General features: G+C 52.9%; 7 protein-coding genes across 7 annotated transcripts; 2 read left to right on the top strand and 5 right to left on the bottom strand.

The window, feature by feature from the left end:
- Nucleotides 1-605: 605 nt before the first annotated feature.
- N7508_002681 (uncharacterized protein) lies at nucleotides 606-1,374 on the bottom strand (the record flags this gene model as incomplete). The annotated part of the gene is made up of 2 exons (XM_058460747.1): nucleotides 606-1,187; nucleotides 1,264-1,374. The coding sequence occupies 2 exons, from the start codon at nucleotides 1,372-1,374 to the stop codon at nucleotides 606-608; spliced, it is 693 nt and encodes a 230-aa protein (XP_058324279.1).
- A 280-nt stretch (nucleotides 1,375-1,654) lies between these two features.
- N7508_002682 (rRNA (cytosine-C5-)-methyltransferase NOP2) lies at nucleotides 1,655-3,907 on the top strand (the record flags this gene model as incomplete). The annotated part of the gene is made up of 1 exon (XM_058460748.1): nucleotides 1,655-3,907. The coding sequence occupies one exon, from the start codon at nucleotides 1,655-1,657 to the stop codon at nucleotides 3,905-3,907; it is 2,253 nt and encodes a 750-aa protein (XP_058324280.1).
- A 375-nt stretch (nucleotides 3,908-4,282) lies between these two features.
- N7508_002683 (putative MATH and UCH domain protein) lies at nucleotides 4,283-8,087 on the bottom strand (the record flags this gene model as incomplete). Its single annotated transcript, XM_058460749.1, has 4 exons — nucleotides 4,283-4,859; nucleotides 4,913-5,612; nucleotides 5,670-7,742; nucleotides 7,790-8,087. 4 exons carry the CDS (start codon nucleotides 8,085-8,087, stop codon nucleotides 4,283-4,285), a joined length of 3,648 nt encoding a protein of 1,215 aa, XP_058324281.1.
- An 881-nt stretch (nucleotides 8,088-8,968) lies between these two features.
- On the bottom strand, nucleotides 8,969-10,162 carry N7508_002684 (deoxyhypusine synthase; the record flags this gene model as incomplete). Its single annotated transcript, XM_058460750.1, has 3 exons — nucleotides 8,969-9,043; nucleotides 9,093-9,893; nucleotides 9,953-10,162. The coding sequence occupies 3 exons, from the start codon at nucleotides 10,160-10,162 to the stop codon at nucleotides 8,969-8,971; spliced, it is 1,086 nt and encodes a 361-aa protein (XP_058324282.1).
- An 826-nt stretch (nucleotides 10,163-10,988) lies between these two features.
- N7508_002685 (MYB DNA-binding domain protein) lies at nucleotides 10,989-16,963 on the top strand (the record flags this gene model as incomplete). The annotated part of the gene is made up of 2 exons (XM_058460751.1): nucleotides 10,989-14,876; nucleotides 14,939-16,963. 2 exons carry the CDS (start codon nucleotides 10,989-10,991, stop codon nucleotides 16,961-16,963), a joined length of 5,913 nt encoding a protein of 1,970 aa, XP_058324283.1.
- Nucleotides 16,964-17,960: 997 nt separating this feature from the next.
- N7508_002686 (uncharacterized protein) lies at nucleotides 17,961-18,523 on the bottom strand (the record flags this gene model as incomplete). Its single annotated transcript, XM_058460752.1, has 2 exons — nucleotides 17,961-18,404; nucleotides 18,461-18,523. 2 exons carry the CDS (start codon nucleotides 18,521-18,523, stop codon nucleotides 17,961-17,963), a joined length of 507 nt encoding a protein of 168 aa, XP_058324284.1.
- Nucleotides 18,524-18,846: 323 nt separating this feature from the next.
- On the bottom strand, nucleotides 18,847-20,513 carry N7508_002687 (cation diffusion facilitator family transporter; the record flags this gene model as incomplete). The annotated part of the gene is made up of 4 exons (XM_058460753.1): nucleotides 18,847-19,247; nucleotides 19,300-20,114; nucleotides 20,166-20,216; nucleotides 20,263-20,513. 4 exons carry the CDS (start codon nucleotides 20,511-20,513, stop codon nucleotides 18,847-18,849), a joined length of 1,518 nt encoding a protein of 505 aa, XP_058324285.1.
- Nucleotides 20,514-20,613: the final 100 nt, after the last annotated feature.

A 20,613-nucleotide genomic window follows, 5' to 3' on the forward strand; every position in this document is an offset into this window, starting at 1 on the left:
TTCCTCACCTCCCTCTCGTCGTTTGTTATATGATCCCATGACCCAGATGAGCGATTGGCCGGACCAGTTTGAGCATTTACGACGGTGTTTGAAGCTGTATGGCACATGATACTTTTCTACGTGATTTTTCTCTTCTTCGAAATCTGTACTTTTTACTTCGACGATAGCATGCCGCTTCACAATGATTCCCTGGCGTATGTCAATGTTTTGTTCCCTCTACTGCTTTGGTACATGTTCAACTTTACGTGGATTGGAACAGATCTTGATCTGAGTGCTGCTTTCTTTGCTTCTGTGATGAGTTCTTGCTTGAGTCCCAATTACATCTTGGTGGACTTTTGATATGATCTGGATCTTTGTGTTGTTTCTGGTGTATGGGAATTTCCGTTCTGCTTGGTGCCTGGCTTGTGCTTAAACGCTGAGAGCTCGACTTGTATGTGTATAACATTTGGAATCATACCGGATGAACTGGACGATATTTGTCTTCCGATAGACTGTCAAAAACAACGTAGGATGTAATAGTCATCTGCGATGGAACACAGCTGTAGAAAGAAGGTATCATTGATATTGGCATTATTTCAAGTTCGTGCTTTCTTGCATGTATGATCTTATTTCGCCGAGCTCCATGCATCCTTGAAGAGCAATCTCAGCCGCTTAGCCTCTTCTTCGTCCTTCAGTCGCTGCTCCAAGTAACCCTGCAGATCATCCCAGAAAGCATCCGTCTTCAGAACCTCCTCACCACTAGGACCAACAGCAGCCTTGGGCGGCGATTCATCCCGCTTCTCTTCCACCGCCGGCTGGGCCACTGCAGAGTCGATTACTTGGGCGCCGCCGATAATCATTACTCCAATTTCGACTGCCTTGCCACCCGCCAACACTGCAGGCTCGTCTGCTAATACTTCTGCCAGTGTCTTTCCTGTTCCGGTCACTGGCTTCCGCTTGTAGAGGATCTTAATCTTGTCTAATGGGACTTGTCCATTTTGGGCATCGGTGACGCGCGCTTGCACGGCATCCCGCAGATCTTGGATCGAGGTGGTTGAGATAGGGGCGTTGGAGATGGTAAATTCGAGAGCGGGGTTGCGAGCAGACTTGATACAGACATTGATCGATTTCGAGGAGCCTGGTGCCTGCGCTGACTTCACTTTCTTGGGCATTGGGGGGTGCGGGGCTGAGAGGCGGGGGAGGGTGTACTGCAGTTAGAGAAAGGCGTTAGAATGAAGCTATTCTGTAGATGATGCTGAGTGAAGAGTCGCATTCAAGACTTACAGGAACCCGAAGTCCAACCTGCTCCGGATCAAATACATGGTCAGCGCGGAGCTTGATAGGCCGGGAGTCCAGCGTGGACAAGAAGGACTTTGTAAATGTCAGTTCCGACATGGCGATTGATATATGGAGAGTAGTAGTGATCTCCAAAAGAAACAACAAGAAGAAGTAACAGATATGGGGAAGCTGGAGAAGTGGACGTTGTTCGCCGTTCCGCAGCTGTTGAAACTGTGTCGACACCTGGATTTTCGGGCAACAGAAACTACATCGCACCGCCTTCCGTGCTTTTCTTACTGCCACTAGTCACCGCTCGAAGAAAAAAAAAGACGGAAAGAAATCGCAGCTCACAAGACGCAAACACCCCAAACGTTTCCATACACACCAATTATTCACAATGGGTGTCGGTCGTCGTATGAAGAAGCAGGGCCCTCCGGCCCCGCTCGACGAGTCGAAGATCACAATGCTTAAGAAGCGCAAGTCTGGTAGTGCTGAAGCGCCTCCGAAGCCTGCATCGGCGAAGCGTCGCCGATCCGACGCCGACGAGCCTGTGACAAAAAAGGATGCCCCCAAGAAGAAGAAGGTCAACGCTGACGTCAATGTTGCACCTGCTAAGCCTGTCAAGGCTGACAAGAAGAAGCAATCGACCAAGCCCAAGGCCGTTCCTGTGCCCATGTCTGACGACGATGAGGATATGGAGGATCTCGACGATGAGGAATTTGGTGACCTTGATGCAGTCAGTGAAGGTTCAATGGATAGTGACGACCAGGTCGAGGGTCTCTCCGACCTAGAGGATGACGATGACAACTCCGTTATGGACTCCGACGATGAGGGCCGCACCCGTGAAGCCATGTTCTCTGACGACGAGGACATGTCTGATGCCGAGGAGAGATTGACCGCCGCCAACATTGAGGGTCTGTCACGGAAATTGGATCTTGAGCAGCAAGCAGAGGAGGAGGAGGCCGAGGCCGAATTGCAGGAGGCCGCTTTGCAGACCAACATTGCCGGACCCGATGTCTTCGCCGACCAAAGCCAGCAGGGACTCGCACCTGATCTGCAATTGCTTCGCCAGCGTATTACTGATACCATTCGCATCATGGGTGATCTCAAGACTCTTGGTCAGGCCGGCAAGTCGCGTGCCGACTATATTGATCTTCTCCTTACCGATATCTGCACGTACTACGGCTACACTCGCTTCCTCGCCGAGAAGCTGTTCAACCTGTTCACTCCCATGGAGGCCTTCGCCTTCTTCGAAGCCAACGAGACCCCTCGCCCCGTTGTTATCCGTACCAACACTCTAAGAACGAATCGTCGTTCCCTCGCCCAGGCCCTCATCAACCGTGGTGTTGTCCTAGAGCCCGTTGGCAAGTGGTCCAAGGTCGGTCTGCAGGTCTTCGAGTCTCCTGTTCCTCTGGGTGCCACCCCCGAGTACCTGGCTGGTCACTATATTCTCCAGGCTGCTTCGTCTTTCCTCCCCGTTATGGCTCTCGCCCCTCAGCCTAATGAGCGCGTTCTCGATATGGCCTCTGCGCCCGGTGGTAAGACAACATACATGTCCGCTCTGATGCGCAACACTGGTTGTGTCATCGCAAACGATGCCAGCAAGCCCCGTGCCAAAGGTTTGATTGGTAACATTCACCGTCTCGGTTGCAAAAACACCGTCGTGACCCACATGGATGCCCGTACTGCCTTCCCCAAGGCTCTGGGTGGTTTCGACCGTGTTCTGCTCGATGCTCCCTGCACTGGTACCGGTGTTATTTCCAAGGACCCCGGTGTCAAGACCTCCAAAAACGAGCGTGATTTCCTCGCCATTCCTCACATGCAGCGTCAGCTTCTTCTGGCTGCCATTGACTCCGTCGACCACGCCTCCAAGACCGGTGGCTACATTGTCTATTCCACTTGCAGTGTCACTGTGGAAGAGAACGAGGCCGTTGTACAGTACGTTCTGCGCAAGCGACCCAACGTCAAGATTGTCGACACCGGTCTTGGTGACTTCGGTAGCCCCGGTTTCCTCAGCTACATGGGCAAGAAGTTTGATGCCAAGATGGCTCTCACCCGCCGCTACTTCCCCCACCGCGAGAACGTCGACGGTTTCTACGTCTGCAAGCTTAAGAAGACTGCCGTGACTCCCGTTTCCAAGACAGATGACTCTGTCTCCTCCGCGCCCGCCAAATCTGGCTCCAAGTCTCCTCGTGCTTCCTCTGCCGCCTCCACAGACGACGAGGTGTACGACAAGACTCCCATTCTCGATGAGAATGGTGATGCCGCTGACTTTGAGGGTGGTGCTTTCGCTTCTTTCGAGGACCCCGAGGATACTGAGCGTATCGCCCGTGCTGAGCGCAACCGTATCCGTCGCAAGGGTCTTAACCCCAAGGGTGTCCTGAACAAGCCCAAGAAGAGCAAGTCAGAGGCCGCACCCAAGACCAGCGACTCGGTTCCCCCAACCAAAGAGGAAGAGAACAAGACTGCTGCCTCTAAGAAGTCTACCAATGAAGGAAAGGGTGAGAAGAAGACTGTAGTCAAGGGCAAGGAAGACAAGAAGCCTGCGACTAAGTCGAAGGAGGAGCCCAAGGCCAAGGAAGAGAAGAAGACCGAGGCCAAGCCAAAGGCGGAGAAGAAGGAGAAGAAGGCCAAGAAGGCCAACAAATGATCAATAAGTCGATCGTCTATTTATTTGTGTGTATAGGTTTTCTTCGGGCAAGTCAAAAAGCATCATGTATTAGGTCGGGGCCCGGCGCATTGGATATACCTTTTGTTCAATAAGATCAAACTGTGTTTCAAAAATGATACAAGTGCAATGTAATGTAAATGTCTGTAATGATTGTGCTGAATCTATCAACGATCTATAGCCACGAATATAGGCGGCATGCGTATATAACCAAAACGAGGGAATAGAACGAAACACAACACTCCGTCCAGAATCACTGCGCGCTAAAAGATATCAATGAATGTAAGTCTGTCGTTCACGAAAATAGTTCAAACCAAAATGCAGATGTCCGTTTATACTCCAAGCCAAGCAGATATTCTATGCACGATAAATCTTGATCACCTTCTTGACGTCCTTGCGACACATCGGACAAAGACTAACAAGGTTCGCACAAGTCACGCAGGAGCAGAAGTGACCACAATCAGCGAAGACAGCGTCCATTTCTTCTGTGTAGCAGATCTGGCATAGATCCAACTCTGCATCGGCCACTTCCCAGTAACTGATACCCTTGCCGTGACGCTTGCCGTCCTTGAAGCCACCCACGTACTTGTTGCCGGTGGTCTTTTCGACATACGTGCCTTGACCGTGGCAAACATCTTCGACCCAGTCACCGTCGTAGGAGTCGCCAGTGGGATAATCAAGCTTGCCTTGTCCGTGACGTCGGCCGAAGACGAAGTCTCCTCTGTAAACCATGCCAGTGCTGGAGATATGTGTGCCTTTGCCGTGGTGATAGCCCTTGAGAAAGTCACCACTGTAGTAGTCATTTGTGAAAGTGGCTTCGATTGTCTTGTTTCCGGTGAAACCCTGGATGGGATGGCTGCGAGAGACTGCCCACAAGTAATGAACCAGACGATCAGGACTGGTGAGTGATCCCGCAGAAGCAAGTTGAGAGCGCCTGTATTTTGCATTAGAATTGACATACTTGCGTTTTGTTGGATTTACACTTACTTCTCTTTGGTCAGCTTGTCTCCGACGATGAAGCAGGCTCCGTGGGGAACCACCACATCTTCAAAAGTGTCGGCTGGCGAGACCGTGGTGACATTGGCTCCATCGACTCGCTTCCACATAAGGAAGTCTTGACGAATACCCCTCTTCAGATGACGCCTCAGCGATGCTTTGACGTTCGAATCGAGTTTTGAGAAAAACGAACCAACAGTGCGGAGGACCTGATTGTCGGCGTCGAACATTTGAATGAAGTAGTATGCATGTCCCACGGGCAACTTGAACTCAGGCTCTGTTGGCGCCCGACGAGCAGATTCCGTCGAACGTTGTTCGGTTACGGAGACTGAAGTGGCAGAAGAATCGGTATTTGCGACTGTAGTAGTGGCTGAACCAGCAGCGGCGGCTTCTTGATCGTGAGCAGCAGCCACGGCGAGTACTCTTTCCTGCTCCACCCTCTCAGCCGAAATGGCATCATTCTCCGGAGAGGCAGTGGCCAACGCTGGTTCATCGGAAACTGTAGGTTCAGAGGTGGTACCGACTTGCCGACGGGTGGTTCCTGATGAGCTAGCAATGGCATCGCCTTCCGCAACAGACGACACATTGGCAGAAGGTCCAGGTGTTGAATCTCCAACATTGCTATCATCGGCCTTGTCATCTGCAGTAGAGACTGTAAGAGGGTCTGGGATTGCGAAGAATTGAGCGTCCTCTATAACAACTGTCAGCTGAATGGTCACATTCAAATTCGGAATATGCCTCCACTTACCCTCTGAGATGGTTTCCACCCAGAAACGGATGGTACTCAATGAAGCATCGAGTGGAACGTCCAGATTGGCAGTGCTGTCAAATACCAGCGATGATCCAGATGGGGCTGAGGAATCCCCGATCTGCCAGAAACGGACCCGTTCAGGGCCAATTGGTTCAGAGCTTGCTGATTTCCATAGAGCGATCTTCTTGCGTAGGTCTACCAGCCGTGTAGAACGGGGTAGAGTCATATACATCACACTATTTGCCACTTTGGCATGTGTCATGAGATCGTAGGTATCAAACAGGCTCGTCAACTGATTATACTCCGGTAGCGAGTAAGCCTCAACCTGGACATGTTCGGCAGGCTTCTCGCAAGTCCGGTAGACGCCAGTTTCGTAGTACGTCTGCGAGGCTTCGGAGACCTCCCAAGGACCTTGAGGACCAGGCAATAATTCCTTGATCATGTCGCCACGGACATACATGGCAACAACGGGAATATCGTGCCCCTTCTTGTGGTCCACACTCTGGGAAGATTCAAGACCAAGATGGGGGCCCATGGCAGTTTTTTGGGTCAAGCACTCGACACGATTGTCACTGCCGTCATCGAAAGCAAGCCAGGTGGTGCCCGGGCCAGCTGGTCGAAGAATGCTGAAGAACTTGCCCGAGGTGCGGCGGCCACGGTGGACGACGTAACCATAGAGAACATACTGACTGCCTTGGCCATCAACCACCCATGGGGCCAAATCTAGCTCCTCGTCCATGTCAACCTTGTCATATCTTAACTGCCAACGCTTGGATTTGTCCAAAGTATGACGCCCGAACTCCACGTGGAGAACGCATGGGAGCGACCAAAGACCGGGTTTGGTACTCAGGTATCCCTTAACAGCTTCTCCAGTGGACTTTGCGTTGTCAATTGGCACGTAAAGGCGGGAATTAAAGTCGGTGGGCAACATGTTCACGGGCTCAGATGACATGCTGCTCACGACGGGACTATCGAACAATCGAGCAAACTCCTTGCCGGCCTCGGTTCCTGCTAGTTCAAGTTCCATGGTGCGACGTAAGCGCTCCCAGAATTCAGAGACATCGTTTGAGAACTCGTGCAAATTCCGGAGGGTGGTTGTGACAGCATCAGTATCGACGTAGCTTGGAGAAAGCTTGCGGCGGCGCAGCTGCCAAAGAAGCTTTTGGAGAGCATCGCAAAGAGGCTTAGGCCTGGCATCGGCATTAGTAAGGTGTTCGAGAACATCGACACCCTGAATGATTTTGCTAAGTGGACCAATGTGTAACCATGATGCCAGTCCAGCTACCTCTGGGCTATGGTTGATCACTGTATCACCCAGAGGGCGATAGCCAGTTAAGGCCATGCTATCCCAGGTGGGCTCAGAATCACTTGGATGCCACCAAAGGGACTTGGTAGGGTCATGGACCACCCGAATATAAGCATCGAAAGAGAGCGTATCGTTGTTCAGGAGGGCACGGTGTTGCCCGCGACGGCGGGTGTGAATTTGATCCCATGGGCCATGGAAATAAGTCCATCCCCAGTCTAGGTTATGGGGATTGAATTGATGACAAGATGATTGCATCCATCCTGTCCGGGGCTCCTGCGGGTTGTATACAATGACGCCAACTTGGGCTGGTACTCGCCAAGGGCCCGAGGATTCGTCATGGCTGGTTTGGGCGGCGTTCCCAGAAGCTAAATACTGGGATTTATAGTCTTCGAGCCAGGCCGCCGTATCACCGGTAGCCGCCGATTTCAAGTGGACTTCAGGGGTGCTGTCATCGAGCGAGGCATCGGGTGCGCCTTTTCGGACGGTGAATTCGGTCTCTGGGAGCGTTGCATCCGGAGCAGGCATCGTGGCGGAGCACTCGAGGTAAACGCTCAAGGCATTTACGTTGTTTCCCCGAGGGTAAAACTTGATTCGCCACCAATATCCGCCAACAAAGGCTGCGGGGGAACGAATGGTTTTGGCGCGATTAGGATTTTCGGGAGTACCTCGAACACCCTTGAATGTCCATGTCAGTCGAGCCTTTTCGGCAGGAACATACTCGGGGTCTCCGAGTTCTCTGAAAAAGTTGTTTTCCCAGTATCCGTCTATCTGTGGTCAGTGACGTGAAGTGTTCATCAGGAGTTTAACATACGATCGCCAGCACTGTAGTCGGAGTCACCCCCATTGATTTCCTTCATCTCCTCCTCATCTGGAGTAGTTGTATCCTCCTCATATTCGGCCCAGTATGCATGTTCGATCTCTTCCGAGGGCTGGGTTGGGGCAGGCTGTGAGGTTGGAGAAGTTGATTCGGACGAGGCGAGTGGGTTTGCTTCAGAGGGCAAATTTGGTGACTCTGTCGCTGGAGTATTGGCTGCCCCCGAATTGCTCTCAGCCTCAGTCTCGGAGACGGACGGCTGTGGGTTGGTCACCAAATTAGGCAGAGGGTCCATGGCGGTTGAATTGGAATACCAATACTTCCAAGGGATAAATTCCAAGGAAAAGACACAAAACAGTAAAATAGCACACTAAATCAAAGATCAGTCGAAAATGAGACTAGGTCCCATACAACTCCAAAGCCAGAGGCTCAAAAGGCTGTATATATATAGTGCAAAGACCGGCGATAAGCCGTTATCGGACCACGCGAGATATGTGGAAATTGGAAAGCGAGAGCGAAAGAAACCAAACAGAAAGAATGAAGAAACCGAAGACAGAGAAAGATAGAGAGAGATAGAAGAGAGGGCGAGGAAAAGGAAAGACAAAGAGAAAAAAAAAAAGTTGGGGAAGAAGATAAGAGAGTCCGGGGCGGTGGGTCTCTCTCTGCCTTGGGCTTCTATACTTCAGACTCAGGCGAATGAGGTTGGATTTCACGGAATATTATATTGCTGATATGCTAATTGATTCTGGAGTTCTTCTCTTGAACCCCTGTCTCTTTGTATTGTACAGAGTATTGTGTCTCTTGCAGTTCGTCTCTTCCTCCTGATCGGCAGCCGATCCGAGAAATCTCCACTCAGGGCAGCCAACCTTAAAAGTGTGGCAATTCGGCATATCAAGTCCGAATTCTCTCCCTTTGCCACTGGCGGAGAACGCCACCCGGAGCCCGACAATCGGCGTTCTTGTATGTTGAGAGAGCATGATAGGGGGGGGCAGACTGGGGACCGAAACAATTGCGCAATCAAAAAGCCTCTGATTGATCAACGCCTGTCGACTGAAATAATTGGTAATTGGCCCTTGGAAACAAATTCCTCCTGTACGGAGTCCTGTACGGAGTAGCTCGCGGTATGCCGCATTTCTTGGCACCAGTGGTATCGCACAAAACTCGATAGCCTTGCGTTCAGTTCTGGGATTCCGCACGAGCGAATGAAGCGGCTACAATCATGGGGAACACTGCAGTGGCCTCGGCGTATACCTAGTGGAGAATTAGCCTACACCGCATGGAAGCATTTGAAATTACTGACCTTGACGGATTTGGCGTCCGCCTTTATCTTGCCCCAGCTCACCGCTTCATCCGGCCGTGCGCCCGCATCGCTACCGTCGAACTCCTGGGCGGTGTTTACATATACTGCATGTTCGGCCCCGTTACGCATCAGGCATGCATTGGCAATGTGATGCTTGACAACACCGCCTCCGAGAATGATCATACCAGCGCGTGTGGCCCGTACGGCCATGGTGTTAATACGGCGAACATCATCCACAATATCAACCCGGAGTCGCTGTGGAGAAGACTTGAAGGTGTGGAAGTAAAGCATATCACCCAAGGATCCATCTGTCAGGGCAGGACAGAACACGGGGATTCCATTCCGGGCGGCCCAGTAGAGAACTGAATCCTCGTGGTTGATCTCATGACCGAGCCGCTCGGTGATGCGACTTGGGGTCCAGTGGAGCTCATCTTCCTCGTCGCCAGTTTCACGGGCTTTGACCTTGGCTGCCTCCTGCTCCTCCAACATCTTGTCTAGAATAGGGACCACCCAGTCCTCGAAGGCACAGTAGTTGTTGTTGGGAACGAGCAGATTGCCAATGCGGTTGAGACCTTTGGCACGCAGTCCAGCACCCGGTGTAGTGAATGATCCGAGATACGTCGGTGCGAGACATTTGATCAGGTCCTCCTCAACGCCACCCGCAGTGGTCACGATTGCCGACACATGCTTGTGTTTCACCAGATAACGCAGGGTATCACGAAGACCGGAAGAGATCAGATTGGAAGTAAAGCCGAGGAAGATGGTAGTCTTATCTCCAGTTTCGGGGTCACGGAAGGCGCGCTAAGAGGACAGACTGTAAGAATCTAGAGTCCGAGAGCTGATTCTAGTTCAAAGCTTACCATCTCGTTGATGATGCGGGCCGCCTCGGAAACGGCACTACCCTGGAACCCTGTATAGGCCAGGTTGTCCACCATCTCTGCCACTGTGATATCCCGGCCCTGGAACTTATCAAAGTCCACTCCGCTCACTTCATGAGATCCTTCCGGAACGGGTTGGGAGCTCTGGAGGACGGACTCCGCCACGGAGGCAGGAACTGAGGATTGGGCCATAATAATAAAAGAGAGTAGTATACAGGAAACGAAAAGAAAAGAAAGTGCAATGCAAGTCAAGTTTGAAGTGATCAACAGAAGAGGGGCAACTCCGATCTTTTTTTTTTTTCGGCGGGGAAGCACCGATTGTGGCCTGAGGCATCAAGGGGCCTAGATTTTATGCCTCAGGCTGTAAGGCTGAAAGGCACCAAGGCATCAAGGCATTCAGGCCGCGATCGGTGACAGTTTCCACGATTTCCGCCATTTCAGGGTACCAGCGCCTGTATCACCTTGACCAGGGTGTCAATGATCTAGTCTATAACTCTGCATCAGATATCCGGATTTTCCTTTTCTAATCAAATCATCTGCCACATCCTCCGTGCACATTGAAGAATTGAAGATCGCGATAGAGTTTGGGAGGCGCCAACACCTCCGAATCCACCGCACTAGTCCCACTGTGCTTTAGTGCCACCCCTTGAAGTCTCACTTCCCTTTCCTTCAATCCCTCTCTCTGCTTCCAATACCTGCAAGGAGCTTCGGAGGATTCTTGGTGAACGTGTTTCATACCTGGAATCCTGCACGGTCATTCATCCTCATCTATTCCCCCGGCTTTCGGGATTCTCACGCCCCCCAACTGTCATCAAAGAGCGCGCTTTGATCCAAGTCCATCTCCCCAAAGTTGGAGATACGCCTTGCCTGATCGGGTAACCTTACCTAATCCATCGCTTGGTCCGTGCCTGTCACGTGCAGACCCTCGTCGTTCTCCAGTATGTGAATGGATTCTGCACTTCCACTTTGTAGGTGTTGGAGGCGCTAATCAATCTACAGTTCGTAGCATGACGCGATAATGTCAAATCGATTTCCCCCGTCGTCCGGGTTCAATTCCCGTGATCGTTCACCGCAGCGCTTCGGTCGTCCACCCTTTGGCCCTCGTGGTCCTGACGATGGCCCTGCCCCATTTAGAGACCCGCCTCGTGGTCCTCGCGCCTTGGTTGAACCGTCTCGGGGCCACTTTGGTGGTCGCGGTAGGGGTTATGGCCGTGGTGATTTCCGTGATCGCGACAGAGATCCACGAGACCGAGACCGTGATTTTCGAGACAACCGTGATGGCCCTCCGTTCCGCCGGGATTTGGACCGTGAATGGGTTCGCCGCGACCGTGACTTTGACCCCCGAGATAATCGAATTGGCTTTGGCCGAGGACGCTCCAGATCCCCGACGCGCGACTTTCGTGATGGCCCCCTGGGCCGTGACTTTGATTTAGGCCGCATCCGACGCAACTCTCGAGACAGCATCTTGTCCGCATCTTCAGGAGGCCCAGATGGCCCACCTACAAATGGCGGTCATATCAATCGAGGAGGCATGCGAGGCCGCGGCCGTGGAGACTGGGAAGGTGGACGCGGTCGAGGCCGCCCACCCTTCCTCAATGACGATCGCGATCTCTTCCGGCGACGAAGCCAATCTCGTGAACCATGGCGCGGCCGCCCTGATCGAATGATGGATCGTGACCGAGACCGAGATATTGACCGTGACCGTGTTCTAGATCGAGATCGCATGATGGACCGAGAACGTGATCGAGAACCCCCACGACCAAGAGACCGAGACCGAGACTTAGATCGCGACTTGGACCGCCGAGATCGTTTTGACCGCCGAGAAGATTGGGAACCCCGACGTCCAGATCGTGAGGACCGAGACCGTCCAGTCGATTTCTGGAAACGTGACCATCCTCCGAGCCGCGCAGAAAGCCGTGCAGCAAGCGGCTCGACTACCTCCTCACACCCCCCTGCAGCATCTACTACGGGCCCAGCGCCAGTGGATCGACACCCCGAGCCCCCAATCGACCCAGGCCGGAAAGCATCGATCATGTCAGCTGCTCCGGCACCAGAGCCGGTACGAGAGACGGAGCGCATTGAAGCAGTACCAGCTCGCCCAGAGGTTCCAAAGGATGTCCCGCCTATTATTCGACCATCTCCGCCTCCAGCTGCTCCTCAAGTACCCGCCTTTGGCTCTGTGTCAGTGCCCATTCCAACCCCAGCTGCCGATCAAGAACCCGCAGAACAGCGAACGGCCCCAAATCCTCCCCAGCCAACAGAGAAAGACCGGAATGAAGTACAACGGCCGATTGTTCAGCCTCCCACAGGCCCCAGGGCAGAAAGAGGCGATACCCCAATTGTCTCTGAACCTCGCAATCGTCCTGAGTTGCCGGCAGAGCCCGCACATATGCAGGGAGGACCTGCGCGAGCGTCACGACCATCTACAAGTATCTCCGAATTATCTCCACCGACTGCTCCAGCCGCGATGTCTAAACCGAACTCAGTCTCTGCACCAACCGAGCCTTTTGGGGCCCGCAGATCGAGCTCCCTAACCTCATCTCCAACATCCACCCGATATCCAGCCTCAGTTCAGCGTGCAGCATCTCGAGAACCATCCATATCACCTCGAGTGCCCCCCTCCGTTATACCCACTGGACCTAGAGCACTGCAACGCCAAGCACCATCACCACGCGGAGGGAAAGGCAATAAGCCCTGGATGCATTCAGGTTTCCCCCGAACACCATCCGTCTCCAATCCGCCTCCGAAACAGGGACTCGTCATTGACAGGGAGGCTGCTGCTGTTGGGCAAAACACTCGGAAAGTCCCAGGGCCGCCGTCTCCCGTCGCAGATGAGCCAGAGAGTGGTGAAATTATTCCGCGTGAAGATGAGAAAATCAGGTCTCCGGTTTTCGATTCAATGAAACTCCCGCTTCGCCTCAGCCCCCCATTGGATTCCAACGTCGAAAATGGTGAATTGAGCGAACACTTTGAGAAAAGTGCCAAGGAAGAAGAACCTGCCATGGTGCCGGACTTTGAACGCTCTAGTGATGAGGAAGATAGCGAGAATGTCTTCACCCAGGAATATCTCGATGAAAGGAAACGAATTTTCGAACGGGACATGGAATCACTCCGAGCCGAACTGCCCCCTTCTCCTCTGGAAGACCCGACGATTGTATCACTACTGTTGAAAATACAGCTACTTGGCATGTTGGCTCACGAAATGTCGGTGGAACAGCCAGCAGAAGAAGAGGAGGAAGAAGAAGAATTAGAAAAACCAGTGCCGCAATCTGTGGACCCTGTGCCATCAGTGGAAGATGAAGAGTTAGCCAATCCTCCAAGCAGTGAACGGGTGGTGTCCTTCGCACCAACGCCGAATGAACGTGAACTCGAACGTGAACTTGAACGCGAAGCCGAATCCGAACTTGAAGCTGAAGCTGGGCGTCAACCGGAGCCAGTTTTTGAAACTATCATTCCCCCTGTGGTACCCAGTGATGAAGTTACCATTGACAATCTTCCTTTCTTACACTCTGGCCCTCCCACTCCCCTTTCGGATTTGGAAGTGTATCATGACAACATTGCTACCCAGAACCGTCTTAAGGAAACCTTCTCTAATGAGCTTTCTAAGATGCAGCAAGAAGTCTTCAAGAAGAATGCTATTCTTCGAGAAGAGTACATGTCTTACTACAAGCCTTGGCGATTGGCCATCTGGGAGCTAGACCGTCTGAAGGACAAGAAAACTGACACCCCAGCGCCAGCCTCGCCACCAGTTTCTACAGTACCAACAACACCAGCTCCCATGCCGGAAGGCCGTGAAGGACGACGATATAAAGGAAACAGCGAACTTGATTTCCTCAACGCGCTGAAAGCCTCTGAGATCTCAGCTCAAGAAGAGCTCGAACGCCGACGTACCAAGATGGCTACTGCTCGGCCCGATTTGGGACGCGAGGCAATCATTCCCAACATGCTCGAGCCGCGTGAGGAGAAGGCCTGCGTCTACAAAGACGTAAATAATATCATTGAGTGCAATCACGCCATGGATGTTTTCGGCTTCCTGCCACCTCCCAACGATTTCACTCCGGAGGAACACGTCACCTTCACAGACGCATTTATGGCATACCCGAAGAAATGGGGCAAAATTGCGGAATCTCTACCTGGGCGCACCTTCCAGCAGTGTATTGTTCACTATTACCTCACCAAGGAAGAGATCAAGTACAAGGCTAAGCTCAACAAACGCTGGAGTAAACGCAAGGGTCCTCGAAAAGGCGGCGCGGCACGGCCGAAATCCAATGCTCTTATTGCCGACTTGAGCGTCGTCAAGCCTGACATGGACGGCGAGGACGCAATCCCCGCTGTCACTGATACTGGTCGTCCAAGACGTGCTGCGGCTCCTAAATTTGGTGGTGAGCCTGGTGAAACGGAGGACGGGTCAGCGGGCCGTCGTGCCCAAACTGGCCGCGATATTGAACCAGTTGAAAAGGCGCCTGCTCGCCGAGGTGGACGCGGTGGAGGCGGCACTCGCGGCGCCCGTCGTGCGAAGACCACGCAGCCCGACCAGAAAGGTCAGGTCTTAGCTACACCGGAGACTTTGCCCCCGCCTCTTCCTGGAGCCGAGATGGAAATGACCCCAGACAACAGCATGCAATGGGGTCTAGATGGCAGAGTAGATCGGATGGTTCAAGAACCACTTCCGGTAATGCCGCGAGGTAGGGGACGTGGACGCGCGAAAGACGGGGTTTATGTCTTTGAGTCTACCGAAATTGACCCACCTATGGCAGTCAAACAGGCTGAGACGGGCTATGGGTCCATGCAGCCGACGAGCTATTGGTCCGTGCCAGAACAGCGTGATTTCCCTGCCTTGCTGGCACACTTTGGCCGTGATTTTGAAGGTATCTCAGGTTGGATGAAGACTAAAACCACGGTAATGGTACGGAATCGTTTCGTTCCTCAATGTGCTTGTTGATTGGCCGGCTAACATAAATACTACAGGTCAAAAACTTCTACCAGCGTCGCCTGGACAGTGGCCACAAAGACTTCGAGTTGATTCTTACTGAGGCCGAGGACAAGAAGGTCCGCGGTGAGCTTACGGGCCCTCTTCCCATTCCAAGTGTTGCCCCCAAGCGCCGATACGAGGCAACTCCGTCTTCTATCATTCCTCGCCCTCTTGCTCCTCATGGCGATCCCATGACCGAAGACGAGGTTCGGTTCTCAAAGGTGAAACCTCTTGCCCTCTCACCACAGCCTATGCCCATGCATGGGCGGCCGACGTCTGAGAAAGATCGCAATGCGGCTCGCTATCAACCGCTTGCGCAAGCCTCCACCGCTTCTCCGGTGCCATCAACTGCGACTCTCATTGAAGAATCAACTCGAGCAATTCGCGCACAGAACGCAGGCCAGGCTCACCGTTTGTCGGGACCACGTCTTGGGTACTTCACAGAGGACAGACGGGACTCTTCCATCCTGCCTCATTCAACCTCCCGTGCACAGGATCTATCTCTTTCCTCACGCCTTCCCCCTGGCTCAATGCCACCTGATATGGCTCGGATGGAACCTTTGTCTACGCAAGGTTACATGTCTGCGCAACAGCCGCCGTCTATGCTTTCCTCGGGCCATTCGCGTCACCCCAGCTTGACCCAGCCGGGTTCGCCCACTCAATTGCCTAGACCTGAACTTGACATTGCATCCGTTCACCGTGACCCCTTTGCTCCTAGGCCCTACTACTCGTACGCAGGCCAAGGAATGTCGCAGTCGCCTCGCCCGGGTTTGTCACCAGTCAAAGATGCACCTCGCCCGAGTGTCACTCCGGCTCCTGATGCGTCTCGCCAAGTGCCCGCCAAACGGTCCAACATTATGAGTATTCTGAACGATGAGCCGGAGGAGCCTCAGCCCCGCAAACGATTTGCCAGTGAACAGGCTCCATCTACCGCTCCTTCAACTTCAGGTGCAGCAGGAAGACCGGTTTACCAGACAACCCAGTCGGCCCGCCATGAAGACACCGCCATGACGGGCATGTCGCAGAAGCCCTCTAGCTACGCTCAGCAAGGCCAGTATCAGTCATCTTCTCGCGGATACGCAGAGTACCCAGGGTATGGCCCTACCCAGAGTGGCTCAGGCACATCGGCAAACAATGACTGGATGGCCCGATTCGATCCACGGGCGCAGCAGGCACCTTCGCAGCCTCAAGCCCAGCCACCACCAGCGCAGCAGCAGAGTAGCCGTCCTGGGGCACCTCTGGCTACCCAGAGCTCCTATGCATCTTATGTTTCGGCCCCGAGCCAGTCTTCAGTGCCTTTGACCAATCTCTCTGCTCCATCACCAGCACCGACTCCCCCACCCCAAACCGCCTCTCAACGGTCATCCTACCCTAGCGTATTTTCTCAATCGGCTTCTGCTCAGCCGCCTGGGACGTCTGGGGCGCGTGAGATAGCTTCTCAGCCGCCATCCTATCGAGCAACATCACCTGGTCCGCGTGCCACCATGGCGTATGGATCGCGACAGGAAGGACCGGCGCCAACACAGTCTGCTGGTCTATTTGGTGTTCATTCGCGCCAGTCTGGAGTGCAACAGTCATATTCAGCCGCATCCACGCCAACCCCAGTCCAGTCGCATAGCTATCAACAGCATGTACAAACAATGGTTAGTGGGTCGCATCAGCCCGGGTCCCACCGCTCCACTCCAGTGAGCTTGCCCGGTGGTCCCTCCCAATATGGACATAACACCCCACCTCCTCAGTCTCAGCCTAGTCGATCCATGGCCTCGCTGGCAAGCCTTGGACGCTCGTACACTCCTCCATCTACTATGCATCCTTCTATGGGTGGAAGTGCCATGGGTGGTTATGCTCCTCCCCCGCAATCTTTGTCGGGATCTGTCCCGCCACTTCACCAGCGGCCTGGCGCCCCAGGTTCCCTTAGTGAAGCTACCTCCACACCCACCCACCACCGTGTTTACAGCCATAGCTCAACTCAAGGTGGGCTACCGGGTTCGTTGCCCCCGCCTTCGCAACCGCCTCGTTAAGAGGAGAAGTCTCTGTTTGATTATTTTGGGGTGCTGTGTGAATACCATATTGGGTTTGGTTTGGTTGTACATTACCTTTCTGTCTTTTTACTTGTTTTGTTGTCTAGCGTCCTGTCGTCTTGCCAGTGAGAATTCTCATTTGATCATGGTTCATATGTATAACTAGATGAATGATTTATGTGTGATTCAATTATGCTTCTTGTAAACTGTAAACGGCGGACCTGCGAATAACTGTATTCGGTTAGTTTTACCTAGACTTCGCCAAGGCCCATGTTTCTGCGACAGCCGGAGAGTGGGACGACCCTGGATACAACATGGCATATTGGTGACGGCATTGCAGAACCGAAATGGCCGTGATCTAGTTGGTAAGCAGGTATGATCCCGAATCTTGTTGATTCTCTGTCTCAAGCATACACTAGAGTTCTTCATGAGAGAAACTGAAGTCTTACTGCCGAGAAAGGAAACGTGTCCGAGGCTTGGTCGGAAGCATTGCGGATGCTGTCCATCATTTGACTAGATTCAGGGAGAAATTGAGGGCTCCAGCTTACTCTGCCATCGTCTTGAAAATTGACCACCAAAAATGAAGTGATGGAGTTGAAAAGTTCCGATGCGGCTCCCAACATCGGGATGCTCTTCTGACATTCTCTTGCGGTCCCAAATCCAGGATCGGCTTAGGCTCCTTTCCTAGACGCAAAGTTTTGCACCCAAAAGAGCGTGAGAAATTTGTAGACTTCATTTCCAGACTCCAGCGAACACGGAAGAAAAGCTCTGCGAATTGCAGTCCTGATTATTGGGCCAAGGTGTCTATCGAAAGTCCTCTAATTTCAAACCATCAAAGATTAGGCCTATTCTTCCTGCCGCCACAGGAACACCCGAGTACATACATCGTCCGGACTCACCAGCAGGTGCGTGTCAGATGGCCGGGGACGTGATACGCCCTATATATGATCCTCATGCCAGCAGGAGATAGTCACACGCAGACCAAGGATCCGTCATATCAGCCTCGCTCAATTGATAAAACTCCCTTCCCAAATCCCCAGTGACGCGGTACCTCTCCCCGATAGTGCCTTCCTCCCACAACTCCGGGGGGCAGATTCAACTGGGCCCAATCCATGATCACATCGGTGATCGTCTGCGTGTCGAAGCGAGTCTCCCGGATGACATTCCGCTCCCCATCCACATAAATCAGACGCACGTGGCCAGTCTCGAAGGCCGTTTGATCTGCCACCAGAATGTAGGCTGCTGCCACTGTGCGGAGGAGGTCGGCCCCCTCGACTTCGATCCAGCCATGCGGATCCTCCCGCCACCGATCAGGCTCATTCTGCTTTGCCTTGGCAAGGCAGACCTTGAACTGTGCTCGTGACATGTCCACGATTTCCGATGACGGATATCGCTTGTACCCAGCACCGCTCACCGGACCTACGGCGAAGTCCCAGTGTCTCTGCAGAACGTGAGTGGTCTTCCTATGCAGTCTAGGCTATGAGAGAAACGTGCGACCATGTATTGCTCAATGGCCAGCTCGCCCCATTTTGGCCGATATCCTCGGTCGTCGTTTGACATGGTGAGGGGGAGAGAAGTAATCTTCGAAATGGGGCGAGAGGAGGTCGGGCAGGAGGGCTCGCAGATAAAAATCAGGTCAGCGGTATGCTACTAGTCAACTGAATCGACAGACCGACTAGTGACTTGAGCAAGGCCTCGCTAAGTCAACCAAGTTGATTTAATTAGTTATAGTTCTTCAGAATGATGATGAAAGAAGAAAAGTTACCGGAGCGCGAGCCATGGCTGTTGGGCCCCCACGTTGTTATAAAATGTAAAGTTTGTACATCTATGACTCTGGACCAGTGGGACATGTGCACTGATTTAACGGGACAGGTGCATCAATCTCAGCGGTCCATCTGGTTCATATGACTAGGTAGGTTCCAGGGGTCATAGTCTAGATGCACGAAAGCACGATCAACAGTCGGGACACTCTCAATGATGTACTGCAAGCTTTCGCCAACATCGTGACTGTCCCGCAAGCTCATGCTGTCGTCTACGACAAGGTCAACCTCGACATTAAGCTTATCACTGGCATAGTAAGCTTTCAGATCCTGAATCTTCAGAATTACTCGGGAGAACCGCATCGTCATGTAGAGCAGGATGCTATGGTCGTCGGGCGAGGCAGCCGCGCCGGTGAATCGTCCGATGTATTCTCCGGCTGTCTGGCCCCAGTTCCACATGATGTAGATGGAGAGGAAAAGACCACCCAGGGGATCCAAGAACCAAAGGTTTGCAAACGTGCCAACTGTGGAATTTTGGGTTAGATAGAGGTTGGATAAAGCGAACGGTGGACTTACTCAGCGGGAATATGATACTGAAGATGTTAAAGATGACATCTGTCATGGCGTCTTGGGCCAGCACCTGGACACTGGGGCTCGGGATCAAGCGACACCAGATCCAGCAGAGCAATTTCACAATCACAGTGCCAGCCATGAGCGCAAGCGATGGAATTGTGAGCTCGACAACGGTATGATCATCTCCAAGTAGCTGCTTCACAGATGATAGTCCCACTTGGAAGAAGGAGGTGACCATGATCACTGAGAAGATTAGCACACTGACAGGTTCCAGGCGTCGCCGGGTGATCGGGAATCGGTTGCGATCTTGTCGGCGGATCATGATGCTGGTCACCCAGACAATAACAGTACTGAAAAAGTCCAAAACTCCGTCGACAAGACCGGCTAGCATGGACATGGAGCTGGTCATTGCCATGATAGCGATCTTGGAAACGAGGAGAGCGACATTGGCAGCGAAGTTGATACGAATGGCCCAGTTGATGACACGCTCCTCGGCCTCTGGTGACATGCCTCCGTGTGATTTAAAATCAGGCAATGAGCCTTCCGGGCTGTTTTCTTCCGAGGCGACCAAAGGAGTCGTCTCATCGGGAACCCGATACAGATTATGCGGGGTGCGCTTTATCTTTCCGGTCTTGGGGTTGGCTGCCTCGACTTCATTTCCGTCTGGGGGCGGTTGATGGAAGCCATTTCCTGCGGGATCATGATGGTGACACCCATTGTATTCTTCGATCAAATTGTGGGGGAGAGACGAGTCCAGCAGTCGGTCGATGTAAAGATATTGGGAGATCAAGGAATTCGTGCGCTCGTAGTATTCCCGACTTTGATGGTCAGTTCCATTTCCAATTCAACAATAGCACCTGGAGACAAACATCTTCTTGGGGAGGTCCTTCAATGACTCGGGCGATCTATAGTATCGCTGCCTATGCAGAGTTAGGATTGATCGCGTCACAGATCGAAGAACACTACCATTCATAACGTGGATTACTGTGTCCAATCAGCATAGATCCCCGTCGCAGGAAGAGCCGTCTCTCAGATACATCGTCATCGAGATCATGCAAAGCAAGGCTTGACGTGCGCGACGGCAAAAAGTTCACTAGACGCTGGCCTCTAGTGGAGAGGATTTCGCGCTCGAGTTCTAGACTCGGTCGCCGCGGGCGCAATACGGGCGAAGGCGAGCCTGGAGGAGAAGAGAGTGGAAGAAAGGGCTGCGAAGACATGCTTGTTGCTTGAAGATGGAAGCTCCGGAGGTTTGCGCGGAGATTGGCCGCGTGCCGACACCTTGGCATCAAGGCAACTTTGTGCCTTAAAGGTCAGGCA

Source organism: Penicillium antarcticum, assembly GCF_028974205.1.
Source record: "Penicillium antarcticum strain IBT 31339 chromosome Unknown utg000002l_segment0_segment0, whole genome shotgun sequence".
Lineage (NCBI taxonomy): Eukaryota > Fungi > Ascomycota > Eurotiomycetes > Eurotiales > Aspergillaceae > Penicillium > Penicillium antarcticum.